The 16,271-nt window shown below is 43.0% G+C and overlaps 2 protein-coding genes and 1 non-coding gene across 9 annotated transcripts in view; 2 read left to right on the top strand and 1 right to left on the bottom strand.

Annotated features, from left to right (window-relative positions):
- CBR4 (carbonyl reductase 4) overlaps positions 1 to 16,271 on the bottom strand; it is a 141,322-nt gene that overhangs the window by 10,322 nt on the left and 114,729 nt on the right. The window contains exon 5 of one of the 3 annotated variants that reach the window (XM_064371023.1): positions 4,658 to 5,177. The exons of the other annotated variants lie outside the window; for them this stretch is intronic. Within the exon in view, the coding sequence (XP_064227093.1) occupies positions 5,023 to 5,177 (155 nt within the window). The 3' untranslated portion in view covers positions 4,658 to 5,022. Of the gene's footprint in view, positions 1 to 4,657; positions 5,178 to 16,271 lie in introns of those variants that run through there. 3 annotated transcript variants of the gene reach the window in all.
- PALLD (palladin, cytoskeletal associated protein) overlaps positions 1 to 16,271 on the top strand; it is a 463,427-nt gene that overhangs the window by 408,649 nt on the left and 38,507 nt on the right. For all 5 annotated transcript variants that reach the window (XM_064371018.1, XM_064371019.1, XM_064371017.1 and 2 more), the window contains one exon: positions 6,317 to 6,985. In XM_064371018.1, the coding sequence (XP_064227088.1) occupies positions 6,317 to 6,985 (669 nt within the window). The remainder of the gene's footprint in view (positions 1 to 6,316; positions 6,986 to 16,271) is intronic.
- Positions 13,421 to 13,523, top strand: LOC135272590 (U6 spliceosomal RNA). The gene has a single exon (XR_010340611.1). It is a non-coding gene; the product is annotated as a U6 spliceosomal RNA (small nuclear RNA).

The following is a 16,271-nucleotide window of genomic DNA, read 5'->3' as shown; positions in this document are numbered from 1 at the left end:
AGTGAAATATCTGTCCTTTCTTCCCTAATTCTTCAAAATCTCAGAGAAATTTTATACTAAGACCTTCAAGTTCCTCAACATCTGCTTCACAGGGAGCTTTCCTTTGGTGTTTCAATTAGAAATGAGATCACTGATTGTGCCTCAAGCATTGAAAAAAAGGTTGAAAAACAGATTTTTCTTCAAAAGTGTACTTGGTCTGTGTTAAGAATTAAAATCAAACATTTTTTATTAGGAACAGTCGACATTAATTCCTTTTAATGTCCACTAAATTAGCATAGTTTTTAAAAGAATCAACTAATCTATTCCTGCTGTTTTCACTGGCCTTTGCATCAGTAGAAATGAAAATCATTTTGGCCATTTAACTGTGATGCAGAGTTGACTGTTTTAGAAGCTGACCTCGCATTCCTCCCCCAAAAGCAGCTGGAGCTGAAGCACCAGTGTTCCCTGTTGGTCAGATTCATCTGGACATCACAACTGCAGCACCGTCAAAGCCTGTCCCTTACCATGGGCGATTTATGTCCGGCTACAAATCCTGTTCTTCTGTGGGGCTAGAAATGCTTTGGACCACATCCTGCAGCCTTCCCAGAGCCAGAGTGACCATTTACCCCACAGAGAGCTGGATCTCCACAGACCTCTTAGATGAGAAATCACAACATCTGGGAGCCAGCAGCAAGAGTCAACTTCTGAGAAACAGTTCACATTGCTACTGACCCTTGACAGAGCACCATCTCCCTACCTCTCATTCCTGTTCCTTCTGTTACATAAGAGACTCAGCCATCCTTTGATATTCCAGAGAGGTTCCCAGGAGGATTAGGAGTTGGTCATCAATTGTTCCCCTCCCCCCGCACCCCTCTCTCATGGTACATGGAATGACTTCAAATAGAGATCAACTTTATGCATGAAGACATACAGAGCTACTGTTTTTCTGTGGTGGAGCCAAATATGGCTCTTATTCTAAGTACAAAGGAAACGTCTCTCTAAAAGAGACTCAAGTTGTGTGCTGATTTCACTCAGGTCACTTCTCCCTTGAACCGTCCTCTGTAATTGTGTTCAGTTCTGGCTTTGGAAAGTCAGCACAATTTACAAAAGATTCAGAATGCATGCAAGGTCAAAAAACAGCTTTGTAGTAAAGGAAACCTATGTCCTTTTGCAATACATTTTAAACTTAAACATATCATTCCCAAGCAGTAACCCATTTAGTTCTAGCATTCTTTTGTTTGTGGTGCTTCGTAGAAAATCCAGATTTTTATCTCTGGCCTCCCCACAGCCTTAGGGTGGTATATGTGAATTATTTTTGCACTCATCTCTCATAAGCCCAGTGCATACGTTCCCATTTGTCTCCTATTAATCCTTATTGTGTAAATGACTGTTCTCGAGATTGTGATTTGTATACCTTTTCCCAAGGGGCAATCATAAGTTAGTGCCAAACAGATCCAGTTGTTAGATAGTGACCTTCATGCAGTGGACCTAGCTCCTGTGATACAAAGATACCAATTAAGCTATGAGTAATGGAACTGTAGAAGACAATTGAAGCACTACTATAATAAAGTTATAGATGGAACTGAACTGTACCACCTGAATGGGAAGCCCTTGTAGGAGTTTTATTTTCTATTTTATATGCTCCTAGAATTGATATATTTGAGCTCTCATGCATGATTCTGAGCTAATCTTAGCCAGATGGGAATATATTGTGGGAACACCCAGCAGCTTATCCCCTAATTCACTTACTGACCTTCATTTGAAAATTCTTCAGATTTCCCAGTCCAACATGGGACCCTCCTAGCATAGGAATGTCCTACTCAACATGCCTGATGAGCCCAGTGGGTACAGAAATCACAGCAAGACATTGCTGTCATTGTCGTCATTGACAGTGGTGAGTCCACCATGTTCAGTGTCTGGCCAGGTGCTGAGGGGATGCTGAAAGTTACCTTCCTTACCTTTAAAGTGCTTATACGTATCAGGACCAGAAGAGCGATGGCTCAGAAGGTGCAATGTGGCAACTCTTCACCATACAAATGGTTTTCCTATCACACAGTCAAGTATGAAAGAAAGCGTATCAACCAACAGCAGATTTATTCATAGATCACACATGTTCTCAGCTTTGTGATCTCAAGAATTTTTCTAGACAACTATGAATACTCCATCTTTATTATGAGCAGGGGATAAATTACTTGCAATCCAGATACTGCTCCAGAGAGACACACCAGGCATTTCCAATTTACATAAAAGTTGCTTTTCAGGGGTTTATTTTCACATCATTTATTGAACTTGGGTTGCAGTTTCCCAGAGAAAACGTGATACATGGTAATAATAACCGACATTTTAACAAACATTTTTTGTTGACTGAGCACTGTACAGAAAACGATGTAGCATCAGGCTTCTGAGCCAGCCAGCCCTTCACATCCAGGTTCTGCCCATGGACACGTTACTTGACCTCACTAACTGACGGTGAATTTTTGCAATGGGGATAACAGTCCCTACCTCCTAGGGTTGGTGTGTGTCGCCAGTGTGAGGCACATGGCAAGTGCCCTACGGCTCCATGATGAGTAGAAGGGGGAGGAGCGGTGCTAACACCAGCCATCTTATGGTCTCATGACTCAGCCCACCTCCAGTTCTCATCTGCCTGCCTGCCACTGCGTTCCCTTGTCAGCCGCTTGCAATAGGAATGGGTGGATGGGGAAATCCCCTGCAACCAGTGAAGCGTTGTTCCTGTTTTTAAAAGGTGTGGTTTTTAAAGTAACCAGGATTGATAAGATTCTCTTCTGCTGCGAAAGGTGATGTATTGAGCTCATGCTCTGAACCAGGCACTGTGTTCATTTAATTCTCACAAAGACCCCACAGCTAGTAGCCAACTGAGCTGGGTCCCAAGCCCCTGGATCTGTGACTCCAGCCTTTTTTGTCATGTACCTTTCTGCTGCAGGGTACAGTGTTTTTAGTCTGGTTAACTTTTTCTGAACTGCTTTCATCTAGTGGCAGGAGACTGAATTGGAAAATAAATTGGGTGGTACATCTCTCCTCCTCCCTGTCACATCTCTTTGCCCCATCCAACTATGAGGCAAAGGGTAAAATTATTCTTGTTGAAAGCTTTGTGTAAGCCACTGGGGTAAGGGAGTGACTGATTTTCTATAATGTAGGAGGGGAATCTGTTGAGTTAGCATGTACGTATTTCCTTCCTGAGCTGCCAAGACCTTCTCATCTTTGTACTTTCACTCTAAAAATAATCATGTTTGAAGCCAAATATTCTTAAATATGTATTTAAAGCCTTCACTGATTATTCAGACCCTAAAGGCCCTGGATGTTACAGCTGCAAGAAGGCATAAAAGTGAATAAAGTCCTCAGTAGGAAAATATAGCCACAGATTTTTTTAAGTCACATTGAAGGTCAAGGTTCTTTTATGTCACATCCTTGAGTAGTGAAAAGAGTGGTGGCAGACACAGGTTCTAACCTGGCTCTGCAGGTAACTGGCTCTGTGGCCTTGGGTGTTACTTAAAACCAGTGTTCCCATGTGTAAGCGGACTGCGACAGTCTAGTCTCATGTCCTTCAGTATCAAAACTTCTAGAATTGAAGGGTGGGCAAGAGTGGGGAATTGCTCACAGTTTTTGAATTACGGGTATGGTATGTAGAGGGGAAAAAAGAAGCTGGGAGAAATTTGATGGATTCTTGTGTGAGACCAAAGATTTAAACAAATGACACTCAAGAGTACATTGCAACCAGGGTTGTCCAGAACCCTTAACTTTTCATCCACTGCATGGTATTTCCAAAAAATTCAGTTCAGCTTCATTTTTCAGAGAAAATACAGCAGGAAAAATATGGAGAAACTAAAGAAGTCATGAATTTCTTATGACAAATAACTTCTAAGTAATTTCCAAAAGCTACAGGCAATCTTGCCTTTCTCCTTGCATTCTCTCGGCCTTTTTATCTCTGTGAAAATCAACTTTTCTAAAAATAGCTTAACGAGGAAGAAGAAAATGGTAAAATTGTGCATTTCATCGCAGTCCAGATATGAAATCCATTTAACTCAAGTGTTTATCATTTGCACAGAAATATAGCCAGATACTTTAAAATTTAAAATAAGCATTTTTGCTCTCCTTTTCCCCACCCCATTCTTCACACCTCACTGAACCACTGAGAAACGAGAAGTTGAAACTCTAGCAGAGTCCCTCACTGCAATATATACTAGCAGCCACATCACTAGAATGCCCACTCACTTCTGTGCAATGCTACATTAATCACTTCTTTCTAAAAGTAGCACTTCCACAGCTTTAAGCTCACTTGGGTTAGCAACATGGTGGTTCTTTTTAATGCCGGAACGAGCAGGCTGACCCCGCGGAGAAGTTTACAACCAATATAGTCATGATCGGGCCTTCTGCCCTGGTTTCTTTGAAGACTGGCTCTCAGGAGTTACTCCCTAATCCTGGGGCCAGGGAATCCTCACATCAGGTACAGAGCATGGTATGATGTCTAGCTACTTCAGCAGAGCCACCACACACAGCAGTGTGCTGATGCCAGGCCAAGCCCGAAATTCTTAAAACACAGCTGTGGCTTTGGCCATTGCAAGCCCAGGTGGGCACGGAGTAGCGGAGCAGCACTTTTGGGGAGAGCCACACAGATGGCTTCCAATCCAGATGCAGAGGTCAGCTGAAGAGTGTGATGATAAACATCCTGGGACTAGGATGCATGCTGCCCTCGCTAGGAAATGAGAGAGACAGCAAAGGCAGGGGATGAAGCATTTGGGGACTCAGAAAGGAGAGTGCTGGATAATGGATTTTAGAGCTGGTGGGTGGTATTTATGAGTTCTATTCCTGGGCCAGTTCTAAATGCATGACCACAAAAGCACATGTGCTGGACAGTCTACCCAAACCACACAGACATCCTGGAGCTTCAGGGCAGTGGTGAATCCCAGCAGTGACATGGCTGCTTTTAAAACACTCGAGTTCATTAGGAGCCAACAAAGTTCTTTGTGGTTGGAGTCTTTGATGCTCTGAACATGTTGAGAACATAGAAGCTTTTACTAATTGTAATTAATGTAATAAACTTTTATGTAATAAAATGCAGTACATTAAAAAAAAAAAAAAAAAAAGAAAACATAGAAGCATCTTCTCGTTCACCTTTCTGTTGCCAAGCAAGCGTCTTTGTCTTCTCATGGACTTAAGTGTAATCTCTTTACTGGGTAATTCTAGAAGGGAACAGAAAACATAGGACCGAGTTTAGAACTTGCTGATGTTCCCACATCTAATGATACTTGATGAAAGACCTAGACACTTTTTCACATTTTTATTGGCAGCTTCAGTTATTTTTATTGCTGAGTTTTTTGAAGGCTTGATTTTTGCCTATAGATAGGAAAGTTTGGGGTTTTGATTTCTAGTTTTAAAAGATTTAAAGATAGGAGCAGAGCTTGGTCTACTCATGGGTACTTGTTTGATCTGCTTCTTACAGTGCCACCTTCTGTTCAAGTTTCTTTTGACAGCTATTGGTCCCTGCTTTCACCCCGTGTGAATAAAGGAAAACATCCTGGATGTACAGGAAAGTTTTCGAGTGAGAGTGAGATGTTAGATCATTGCTAGCTGCTTGCTCTTATTTTAGAAATAAAAATTTTAACTGTCTCTTCTCAATAGTAAATATTTGGGGAATTAAGTATACATTATAAAATTAATATTTTGCTATTGTTTATTGAACACCTACGTGTTATAGATGTCACTTGTTTACATGTGTTTGAAATAACATACACTATCAGTGTGTATTAAGGTTTGGTAAGAAACTGGCAATTTACTAAAATTTTGCATAAAAACTTTCGGGACAAATGTAGAGATTAATTTTTTAAAAATCCACCTGTGGTATTTATTGAATGCAGAGTTGACAGCACTGAGTAGGCAAATTGGACAAACCTAAATCTCCCAAATAGAAGTTCAAACAAGTGTTTTTGTTTTTGCTTTTAGCTTTCTCATTCTGATAGAATTCTTTTACCAAAAATTGGCTATGAATGAGAGGACTGAGAATGATGTCAAGATGTTTTTCTCTTAATATTTCTGATTCTGTTAGAATGTGGCTCCTGGAAGTCAGACACATCTCCATCAGGCTGTGTAAACGGGTTGGGATCCCCTTATGTGAGGCTGACGTGGGTCAGTGAGCCGGGCGGGCCTAGTATGCTGACTTAGCGCCGGGTCCAGCCTGAACCACCAGAGCGCCCTCGCCCTGCTGGCTGCGAACGTGCGCCCTCCCGGGGTGTTCTCCACGGAGGGCACGAGTGCAAGGCGAGGTCTGGCTCACGCGCGTTCACGGCCACCCCTCTCTGAAGCTGTCGCTTTCTCTCCACAGGGACCCGCTGAAGATCCAGCAACTGCAGAACCAGATCCGCCTGGAGCAGGAGGCCGGCGCCCGGCAGCCCCCGCCAGCCCGCAGCGCACCACCCTCGCCGCCCTTCCCGCCGCCACCCGCCTTCCCCGAGCTCGCGGCCTGCGCGCCGCCCACGTCCCCGGAGCCCATGAGCGCGCTGGCCTCCCGCGCCACCCCCGCCATGCAGTCCTCCGGCTCCTTCAACTACGCGCGCCCCAAGCAGTTCATCGCCGCGCAGAACCTCGGGCCTGCGTCGGGACACGGCACGCCTGCCTCCAGCCCCGGCTCGTCCAGCCTCCCGTCGCCCTTGTCCCCGACGCCCCGGCCGCTCGCTCGCGCGCCCGCGCCGCCCTTCACGCCCCTCTTCGGCGCCGAGCCCGACGCCCCCTGGGGCTCGTCCTCGCCGTCGCCTCCGCCGCCGCCGCCCCCGGTCTTCAGCCCCACGGCGGCCTTCCCGGTGCCCGACGTGTTCCCGCTGCCGCCGCCGCCACCGCCTCTCCCAAGCCCGGGCCCCGCGTCCCACGGCTCCTCGCCCGCTGCCCGCTTCGGCCACAGCCAGACGCCCGCGGCCTTCCTCAGCGCCCTGCTGCCCTCGCAGCCGCCGCCGGCCGCCGTCAACGCCCTGGGGCTGCCCAAGGGCGTCACCCCCGCGTGAGTGACAGCAGCGGGGCCCCTCCCTCCACCTCTGACCCCCGTGTCCCTCCGACCTCCTTCCTGCGGCTCCCACACCCCTAGACGCACGCTCCATCCGCCCGCAACCCAGGAGCGCCCTGGTAACACTGCACACATTTCCCTCCGTGCTATGTAAAAACTCAACATGGCAGTTGGACCCAGTGATTCTTGCCTAGCCACTTAACCATTATCAAAATCAGCACTTTTTCGTTTGAATTAATAGGAGAGTCTCATCAGGAACTATTCAAAATCTATGTAGTGTTCTCTCTTAACAATTATGACAAGGAGGGCCTTAGCCACCATTTATTGTGCTAAGCAACTCACATATATTGTTTCATTGGATACAACGTTCCTAAGAGTTAGCATTGGCCCAGTTAAACTACTGAGGATTCCAGGAGTAAATAAACTACTCAGGGTCACATGGCCCCTAAACCACCACCAAACTCTGTGTTTTATTACAATGTTTCATGCCAGCATTGCAAGGGATGTGAAAGGAGTTTGGTTAAGTATACACTTAGTGTTTTTGAAAAACCTCAGTGAACAGATTTCAGAACTAAGCCTTTGTGTGAATGTAGGGAGTGGAAGGAGGCAAAAGCATGTAAATGTCTATGTTTTCGTGTAGGTAAATGAGGGTGTATGCAGCCTACTGGAGAAGGATGGTGCCAGTTCTGTTCCTGGCCAGTGATCGCAAGATCCATTCCATGCCTGTAGCTCTGTTTCTGTTTGGAGGTGATCCGATGTCTCGCCTTACATCTCAGTGATGATGCAGCAGCCCTATGAGGTCTTTAAAATGGTGCAAAGTCTTGGAGGATAAACAGCATCTACAAAAGTACAGTAAAATCCTCAAAATACAGTGCAGGTGTTTGGCATGTTTGGTTGAAAAGTAGAATAAGTAAAAGCTAATACTTAACTCATTTTACTGAAGATTTCAAAAGTGAGTGCGTGCTTGCAAAGGTTAGGCCAGCACCCGCATCTCAACTCTTCCTGCTGAAATTTGCCAGAAGCATACTATTGTTCAGAGAGAAAACGAAGGAAACTACTACAAAGGAGATCTTAGAATTCAAGTTATTTTTATTCATCTGTAAAAATGTTCATTCTACAATATACTAATGCCACTTAGAGACAAGCACTGCTATGTCAGGCCTTGACGAGATGTACAGGCAGCTTCAGTTAGCAATGCTGCTTTTGTTGGGCACTTCCTAAATGTTGATTACATGAATTTGCAATCTGGCTGCTTCTCAAATCCTTACTGGATGAAACTCAGTAAGTGAATATGTAAAGAAACAAGTCCAGTAAAGGAGCCAAATACAATCTAGTAATGATGTGATAATGGACTTCTGTTAAAAGTTGTCAGTCAGGTTGTCTGAGGAGAACCTGTCTTTCTCACCTGCTTTTTCTCTTTGAGCTTTTATTTAGCTGTTAGAAGTATATTATCTTGGTACAAAGAAGCTATTAGAGACACCCAAAGAGCCAGAGTTTGTTTCATGATGCTTTTTCATCCTCTCATTAAAGGGGTACCAAATCTTGCTCCCCAGGAAGAGGAGTACTGTGTACACAGTCTGTTGTAGTATTTCTCACGTAGAATTTGATCAAAGATTACTTTTCCAAAGGTGGTGATTGTGCCATTTACCATTTTTAGTAGAAACAGCAGTTTGTGCTGATCAGTGACTCTGAAACCCTCTTAAGTAGTTTTAGGGGCTTACCTCAAGTAACAGGAGCAGCTTCTTGTCACCATCTACCACAGTGACTCATTTTATGGAGTCAAAATAGTTGATAATTGTTACCACAAGAGTCCAGTCATTCCTGCCGTTTCTTAAAAGTTAATGGAGAAGTCATGCTGATTTTGTGGCCATGGAAAACTGTACCCAAAGATAGTCAAGTGCTGTGACATCGAAGTGGCAATACCAGACTACAGATTTTTAGCTCCATGCCAGCCCAGTAAGCCATTATTATGTGGCTACCCTTTTGTCTTCAAGGAATTTTCCTATTGTTAAATCACACAACTTGAAGAATTCATTCTTCTGGTTTGATAAATGTGTCTTTTGAAACATGGTTTTCCTCTGGCATACTATGGGATCCGTCATTTGCATTCTGAATTAAAAACAAAAGTGTGACTATTTATCCATCATAATAATCCAAATCATTTGCCAAAGACTGAGTGTCCCTATCAGGGCTGCCATGACTGGCATCCTGGAACTTGCAGGAACTGCCAAGTTACTGTAAGGTGTATATATTCAGTTTCACTTAGAAGTGTTATTTATTTAGCTGGATGGTTTTGCCATATATATCAAGTACCAGCAAATAGATTGATTACACATGACTCAATGAAGTAGAAATTCATTAGGTTTTTTTCACCTGCCTTGTTTTACCAAAATCTTAAATATCTTAGTTTCTTAGTTTTCTTTTTCTTTTTTTTTAAGACAGAATCTAGTTCTGTTGCCCAGGCAGGAGTGCAGTGGTGCAATTGTAGCTCACTGCAACCTCCGCCTCCCAGGTTCAAACAGTTCATGCCTCTGCCACCTAAAGAGCTGGTATTACAGGTGTGAGCCACCATACCCAGCTAGTTTTTGTACTTTTAGTAGAGATGAGGTTTCGCCATGTTGGCCAGGCTGGACTCGAACTCCTGACCTCAGGTGATCTGCCCGCCTCCGCCTCCCAAAGTGCTGGGATTACAGGTGTGAACCACTGCACCCAGCCCCTCTTAGTTTTCTTAATCACCACAGTTGCATACTTGCTATTTTATTCTGTTTCCCATTGTTCTTATTTTAATCTGTAGACAGGAAGCTTAGTAAGTACTAAGTTTCTAAACAGTCAGTGGAGATAAGGTCTGTTACTCATAAGTTTGGGTGGCAGAGGTCAAAGCAGGGAACAAAGGTCATGGATGTCATTGATAAACCACAAAGCCGAGGCTAAAGACAGTGGGCCTCTCTCTCCAGCTCATAGCAACAGCATGCGGTTGTTGGTTGGCTGAGGTCTGGGGAACTTCTCAACATACAGTTAGTCCCTCAGCTGCCTTTCTTCCTATATGCTACATCTTCCTCAAACTTACTGGGGTCACTGGCAGAGAAAATATTGCCCAGCTCAAAGCTGTTGACAGACACAATACTAAGTTGACTAGCTCTTTTAGATGGAGGCAGTAAAGGACAGCATGCCTTAGAGAGAAATCTGTTTGCACTTTTATGAAATTAATGTATTCTCCCCTCACTGTTGCTGGTAAAGCTGGTGTTACAGCCTCCACTGCTGTAAGCATGTTTCTCCACGTAGTAAATCACCCTAAGAGATGCTAGGAACCCAGAAGATCTGGCAGTGCTGACAGGCAGAGTGTGGCAGTTCTGCCTCTGCTAGTCTCTGAGCCACAGTGCTAAGGCTGAAGGGTGAATCAGATCACACCCATCCCGGGAAGCAGACTGGTACTGTTTCTTCTGCCACCCTCACATTCTTGGAATCCGTGCTCATGAGGGAGTGCCACACAGCCACAGTGCCACAATGTTTATGCTCTTAACTGCCGCTTTTATATAAAGAGGGCTTTGGTTTCAAATGTTGCCCCATGTCTGTCACAATAAGAGCATGTGTCAACAGGAGCTTTTATTATATAGGCTGCAGCTCCTTATGGACATTATCTCATTGTCACTCTTTCTCCCTGATAGGAAGCAGGTAGGTGGGGACACTGTCATCATTGTTACTTAAGAGGGGACAGGATTTCCCAGGGTTCCAAAAGAAAAGCCTGAGCAAGGAGAGAATAGCGTGACTTAGGTTCATCTCAAAGCTAATGTCTAACATTTCTTGATTAAAGAAAACTGTTTTAGAAGCAGCAAATCAGAATCCCCTGTGTCAAGTTTGTAACAAATTTAGTTGTACTTTAAGATTTATGACACAGGGCATTTTAAACATTTTTCAAGTCAAGACCTTGATTAGATAGTAACCAGTGAAAAAGAATCCCACAGATACAAACTGTAGTGTACTCTGCAGACATCTCATTATTCCTATTTTTCTCCTATTTTTCAAGAAACAGCCGGGGGTGGGGGGCGGCTTTTCATTCTCTGGCCTGAAGGGGTTGGAGGTGTTATTATTGGGTTCATTCCCGTACAGTATCTTACCAAGTTGTATCCAATCCTGGGCAAGTGTTTACCAGCCAGTTAGTAGGCGAGGCCTCCAGAATCTGCCATGACTGGGTTAGTCTGTTGAATCGTCTCTGCCCTGGGGCAGCTCAGCATCAGACCTGTAGGCTGTGTACCAGGTTGTACAGAATGAATGAATAGAAGTAACCCACATAGCTTTGTCATTTTCTTTTTTAAAGAACCCAAAATATAACGTGAGGAGAATTTGATATTAGAATAGTTATCTATTTTCCTTTAAATATGAGCTTTTATACTTTAACAGCTTTTGCTTCACCATACAATTCAGTAAAAGAAAATAGAATTGACATACAAAAACTCAGTTTGTACATGTTGGGCTCTTTTATATATTAATGTATTGCATTCTTGGATGTAAGTGATCTCTAAATGCCAACATTAATGACTTTGTTCACTCTGAAATTTTGTGGAATTTAGTTACCATCAGATTTCACTGAATGTGAGAAAAGTAGAATGAGAGGACTTGAAATGGCTGAAAAAATTCTCTGGTTGATTCCAGTACCTTCCCTCTTAAATCAGTATTGTGCTCTGGAAATTTGAGTTTCTGAAATCTACTGACAGAATTGACCTAAAACAGCATGTCGAGGGAAGGATGCTTTCGAGATTATTTGGTAGCCAAAAAAAGAGACCTCTTGGGATTTGGTGGTGATTGAATCTGGAAGACTTTACCTTCCAGATGTGTGTGTATACGTTTTAGATGTTTTTACCCCAACCACGTGAATACTATTTTTAAATGACAAATGACTTACTGTTAAAGCCAGAGTAAACAGATCAGTAATGTGTTTTGTACAGTTGGGCTGAGCGTGTATACAATGAAGTATTTAGTGTGGGAAGCCTGTTATGAATTGTTTATTGGTTAAGGTTTGCCTCTGAGTATAGATTTTTGTGAAACATTCTGGTTTCAGTAACTACTAACTTTGAATACTACTTTATTTTTTTTTTTAATCGTGCAAACCATCAAAAAAAGATCATCTCTGTCACCACTCTTTATTTCCTAATGAGTTGCTGCTCTTCATTTATCAAAAGAAGGTGCCACTTCAAGGAGCAAAACTACAACCATCTTAATTAAATTCTAACACAGCATTAGTTTTGTAGGAAAACAAACTCAGTGTCCAAAATTTTGCCTCACGCCTCCCCTTTCAAAACACTCCACTTTTATTTCCAACTCCCACCTTGCATGCTACCCCTAATCCTTGTCCTCAATTTTTAACACAATGTCATAAAGTGTTTCTAAATTACGCTAGTCCAGTGAGATGCTCTCTGGAAAAAAGAGGTTCCATATGAGAATGAGTGTGAGAGAACCGTATTCCATCCCTGTTTCCTCAGGGTTCACACTGCCCATCCGTTGGCCTTGCAGCCTCGTTCCGGTCGTGAGGCCTCTGCGCTGCCAGGCTCTCCCTGTAGGCCTCACGTAGCCAGCCGCTTCCTATGGTTTAGGCCACCACTGTAGTCACCTGAAGTCTGACGGACCACACTGTCTGACACAGTCATCTCTTCATACTTCTGCACTTCACTGAGTTTACCACCTTCTGACATATCTCGCCTTCCATTCTTTTCTCTCTCTCTCTGCCATATTCACCATAAAAATGGTTTTTCTAACTATCATGACCTAGTTCAACATTATATTTCTAGCACCTGGAACAGAGTTGAACAATGAGAAGGCAATCAGTAAGGGCTTTTTGCACATTCTTGGAAATTCTGGACAAGAATTCTTGCATCTTTTTAAACTCCTTCCCCTCTTTCATTCTGTTTCCCTCGACCAGTCTCGTCTCTGTGACTCACTTCCATGCTGGATATTTTCTTCTGCTATTTCACATCCACTCTTACTACACCCAGCACTGTTCTAACTCATTGATTTTCTGAGATACAAGGTGTTAAAACCCACATTTTACAAAAGAGGAAACTGAGACATATGGTCATTAGGTAACTAGTCCAAACCACACAGCTTTTAAGTGGTTTAGAGAAAAACAAAACAAAACAAAAAAACAGGTTCTCAGGTCTGTTCCTTTTTTCATGCTGACTCTGAATTTCTTCCTCTCCTCCACTCTGTTTGTCTATGTCCTTGTCATCATTCAAGGCTGTCTTAGAACTTGCCTCTTCTGCAGTCATTCTAGCCAGCACTGTTTTCTGTTTCTTTTCTATTCCCATTGCACCTAGAATTGGTACCACATGGCTTGTTCCTTAACTTATTCCCCGACTTGGTTATTAGCCTCTCTGATCAAGGACCATTCTTTAGGATTTGGGGGGTCTTTGCCATCTCACGTAAAATAGTGTTGAGTGTTCACTTCAGCAGTGCATATACTAAAATTGAAATGAGACGGAGAAGATGAACCTGGCCTCTGTGCAAGGATGACACACAAAGTCATGAAGTGCTCTGTATTTTTAAACCATAGAGCCTCTATGAAACTGCCATTTTTGTAAGTTTAAAATGTTCAAATATTAGTCACTGTAAATAATTTCCCATTGGAATCTTATTCCCCCCTCAAGTTTCAGTTTCAAGCACTGACCACTAATACTGGCATATCTCCAGCCACAGACATTTGCAAAAAGTCAGATTTGCAATGCAGTGTGTCATGGAGCTCATGCTTGTTGAAGGGAATCTTCAATGGGCTGGACACATTCATTTTAGTAGGAGGCAGAGGTGGCCTAATAGCAGACTCTAGGTTCAGAATCTAATTTTCATAGCCTTCAAGGATGAATGCAACATAAACTATGTAGTAGACTGTGATCACCATTCCAAGTGCGGAGGCAAGTATTTGTACATGCTGTCATCTACAAGGCACCAAATAATGCATATGTCACCACTGCTAAAATGGTCCTCTTCCAGGAGCTATTTGGGTAAAGAACCTACAATTCCCATTGCCACCTATGTATGTATGTGCAAACATATAAATTAGTCCAAAGTCTAATTTTGTCTCATTTTTCTTTGTGGAAAAACAGGTAAGATTAGTAAAGGAAGACATGAGCAATTAATGTTACAGTTCTTCAATATACTAATTTAAATTGAATGTACTAAGAAGCAAAAACTATTAAGTAGTATTGAGACTACAGTGATGAAGCTTTTTTATATATATTTTCATATTTGTGCATAAAATCTTAATATGTAGAATTATGTCATCAGGCATTAACAATCACTTACCTTACAAACCAACTATTTTGTTCTAGGCTTAACAGGATTTGCATTGATGTATTGGCCTTAAACTGTGCCATGCTAAATGCTTAATAAATATTTGTCTAATCACTATTAAACGTTTAAAAAAATATTAAAGCCAGGAACAGTGGCTCATGCCTGTAATCCCAGCTCTTCGAGAGGCCAAGGCTGGAGGATCACTTGAGCCCAGGAGTTTGAGACCAGCAGGGAACATAGGGAGAAACTGACCCTACAAAAAATTAAAAATTAGCCAGGCATAGTGGTATGCACTTGTGGTCCCAGCCGCCTGGAGGATGAGGCAGGAAGGTTGCTTGAACCTTCTAGGATGTCAGGGCTTCAGGGAGCTGTAATCACACCACTGCATTCTAGCCTGGGCAACAGAGTGAAACCCTGTCCATAATAAGAAAAATATTTCAGTTGATTGATTTTTATTTCTGTGCTAATTGTGTAGAACCAAGAAGATAGAGCACCTTAAATTCTGTAAGAGGAAAACATCTTTAATGTTGTGGGAAATTAGGAATTAAGTAACTGCCCTTAATGCTGGTAATATGTTGAGTGAATTGACTTGTTAAAAGAAAGATAGAATAGATTTTCACTTGAGCCGAAGACAAACTGGAATTGCATCCTCTGAAAGGATAAGTTACCTCGTGGCAGGGACACAAACCAAGGTGACAACTCTATGGAATGTTCTAGAGCAGTTGTTCCAAGTCCCTTTAAGAGTCAAATACACTGAGAAATGCTTCCCAAGCAACAGGACTTACTCTACAGTGAATAGACAGGTATTTTCTTGTCTAAGAGAACTGTGGCTGACTTTTACAAACCAGTTCTCTGCTCCTCCAGATTAGATGACCTGTTCTGACCTTTACGGTCCCCTTGTCCCCGCTTTCTTTCTCATTTGTGCTGAGAACACAGCTCTCAGCGTAGTCTACCTGGAGAAACACAGTGGCACCTCTGTCATCCAAGGCTGCTCAGCACACATGCTTGTGTGTGGTGTACATTGCACAGGCTGACAGTAATCATGGGAAATGTGTGTTCCCAGCCATTGCTGATGTAACAGAGAGCTAGTTGTCTAGTTGTCTTCAGTTTACCTTGAAGGTGACTTCAGAACCTAGTTCTTCTAGTTCTCAGACGTAAGGCTGTAGTCAAATGCAGAGAACTCTCCTTCCGAAATTATGTAATTTTTACTTGTTCTGAGCCTGACTTTTTACATGTGATCTGATTTCACATGGCTCTGGCACAAGTTTTCTTGACTGAGGAGGGAGGGGAGAGAGAAATCAGAAGTAGAGATAGACTGTGCATCCATTCACGCATTCCAGAAATGTTATTTGAGTGTCTGTTAGTGCGGTGATGAACAAAGGAGCCATGGTGAGGGAGAGACAATTTGAAAGAAGCAACAGAGTGTGAGATACTGTGAAGAAACAAACATGGCACAATAACCCATGGGACAGGCTTAGTCAGGGACATCCTTTCCAAGGAGCTGTTACACTGAAGACTGATGACAACATAACCCAGGTAAAAGAGTGGGAGGGAGAGAGGTTCCAGGCTCAGGAAAACTAGCAAACTCTGCATATGTTTGTTAAAGGATTGCATGATACTAAACACTGAAGTTATAACTCCTGTGGTTCTTACTGTCAGCATGTCTCAGGGTCATTGCCCACCTTCCTAAAGATCAAAATCAGTTTGCGATGTGTAGTGTTATCTTATTTGAACTTAGGGGCAAATGACTAAAAGGGACAAACCTAGAGAAGCAGGTTTTAATCAGTTAGCATGTTTTCCACCGTAGGTATCCAAAGACTCAACTCGGGAGATTCGACGCACAGGGTTTACTGACTTAGGAAACAAGTCGGGGGTAGCGCAGTCCCGTGGTAGATTAAGTCAGCAGGGCCCAGGTACTCTCGGTCTTTGCAGTCTATGTGGGTTCTCTTCTTACAGTTATGGAGTGAACACCACCGCTTCTGGCATAACATTTCTGACACAGTAA

Source organism: Aotus nancymaae, unplaced genomic scaffold (assembly GCF_030222135.1).
Source record: "Aotus nancymaae isolate 86718 unplaced genomic scaffold, 86718_ANA_hifiasm-v0.15.2.pri h1tg000115l, whole genome shotgun sequence".
NCBI classification, from domain to species: Eukaryota; Metazoa; Chordata; class Mammalia; order Primates; family Aotidae; genus Aotus; species Aotus nancymaae.
The sequence above is the reverse complement of the archived record's forward strand: the minus strand, read 5'-3'. Positions and strand labels throughout refer to the sequence as shown.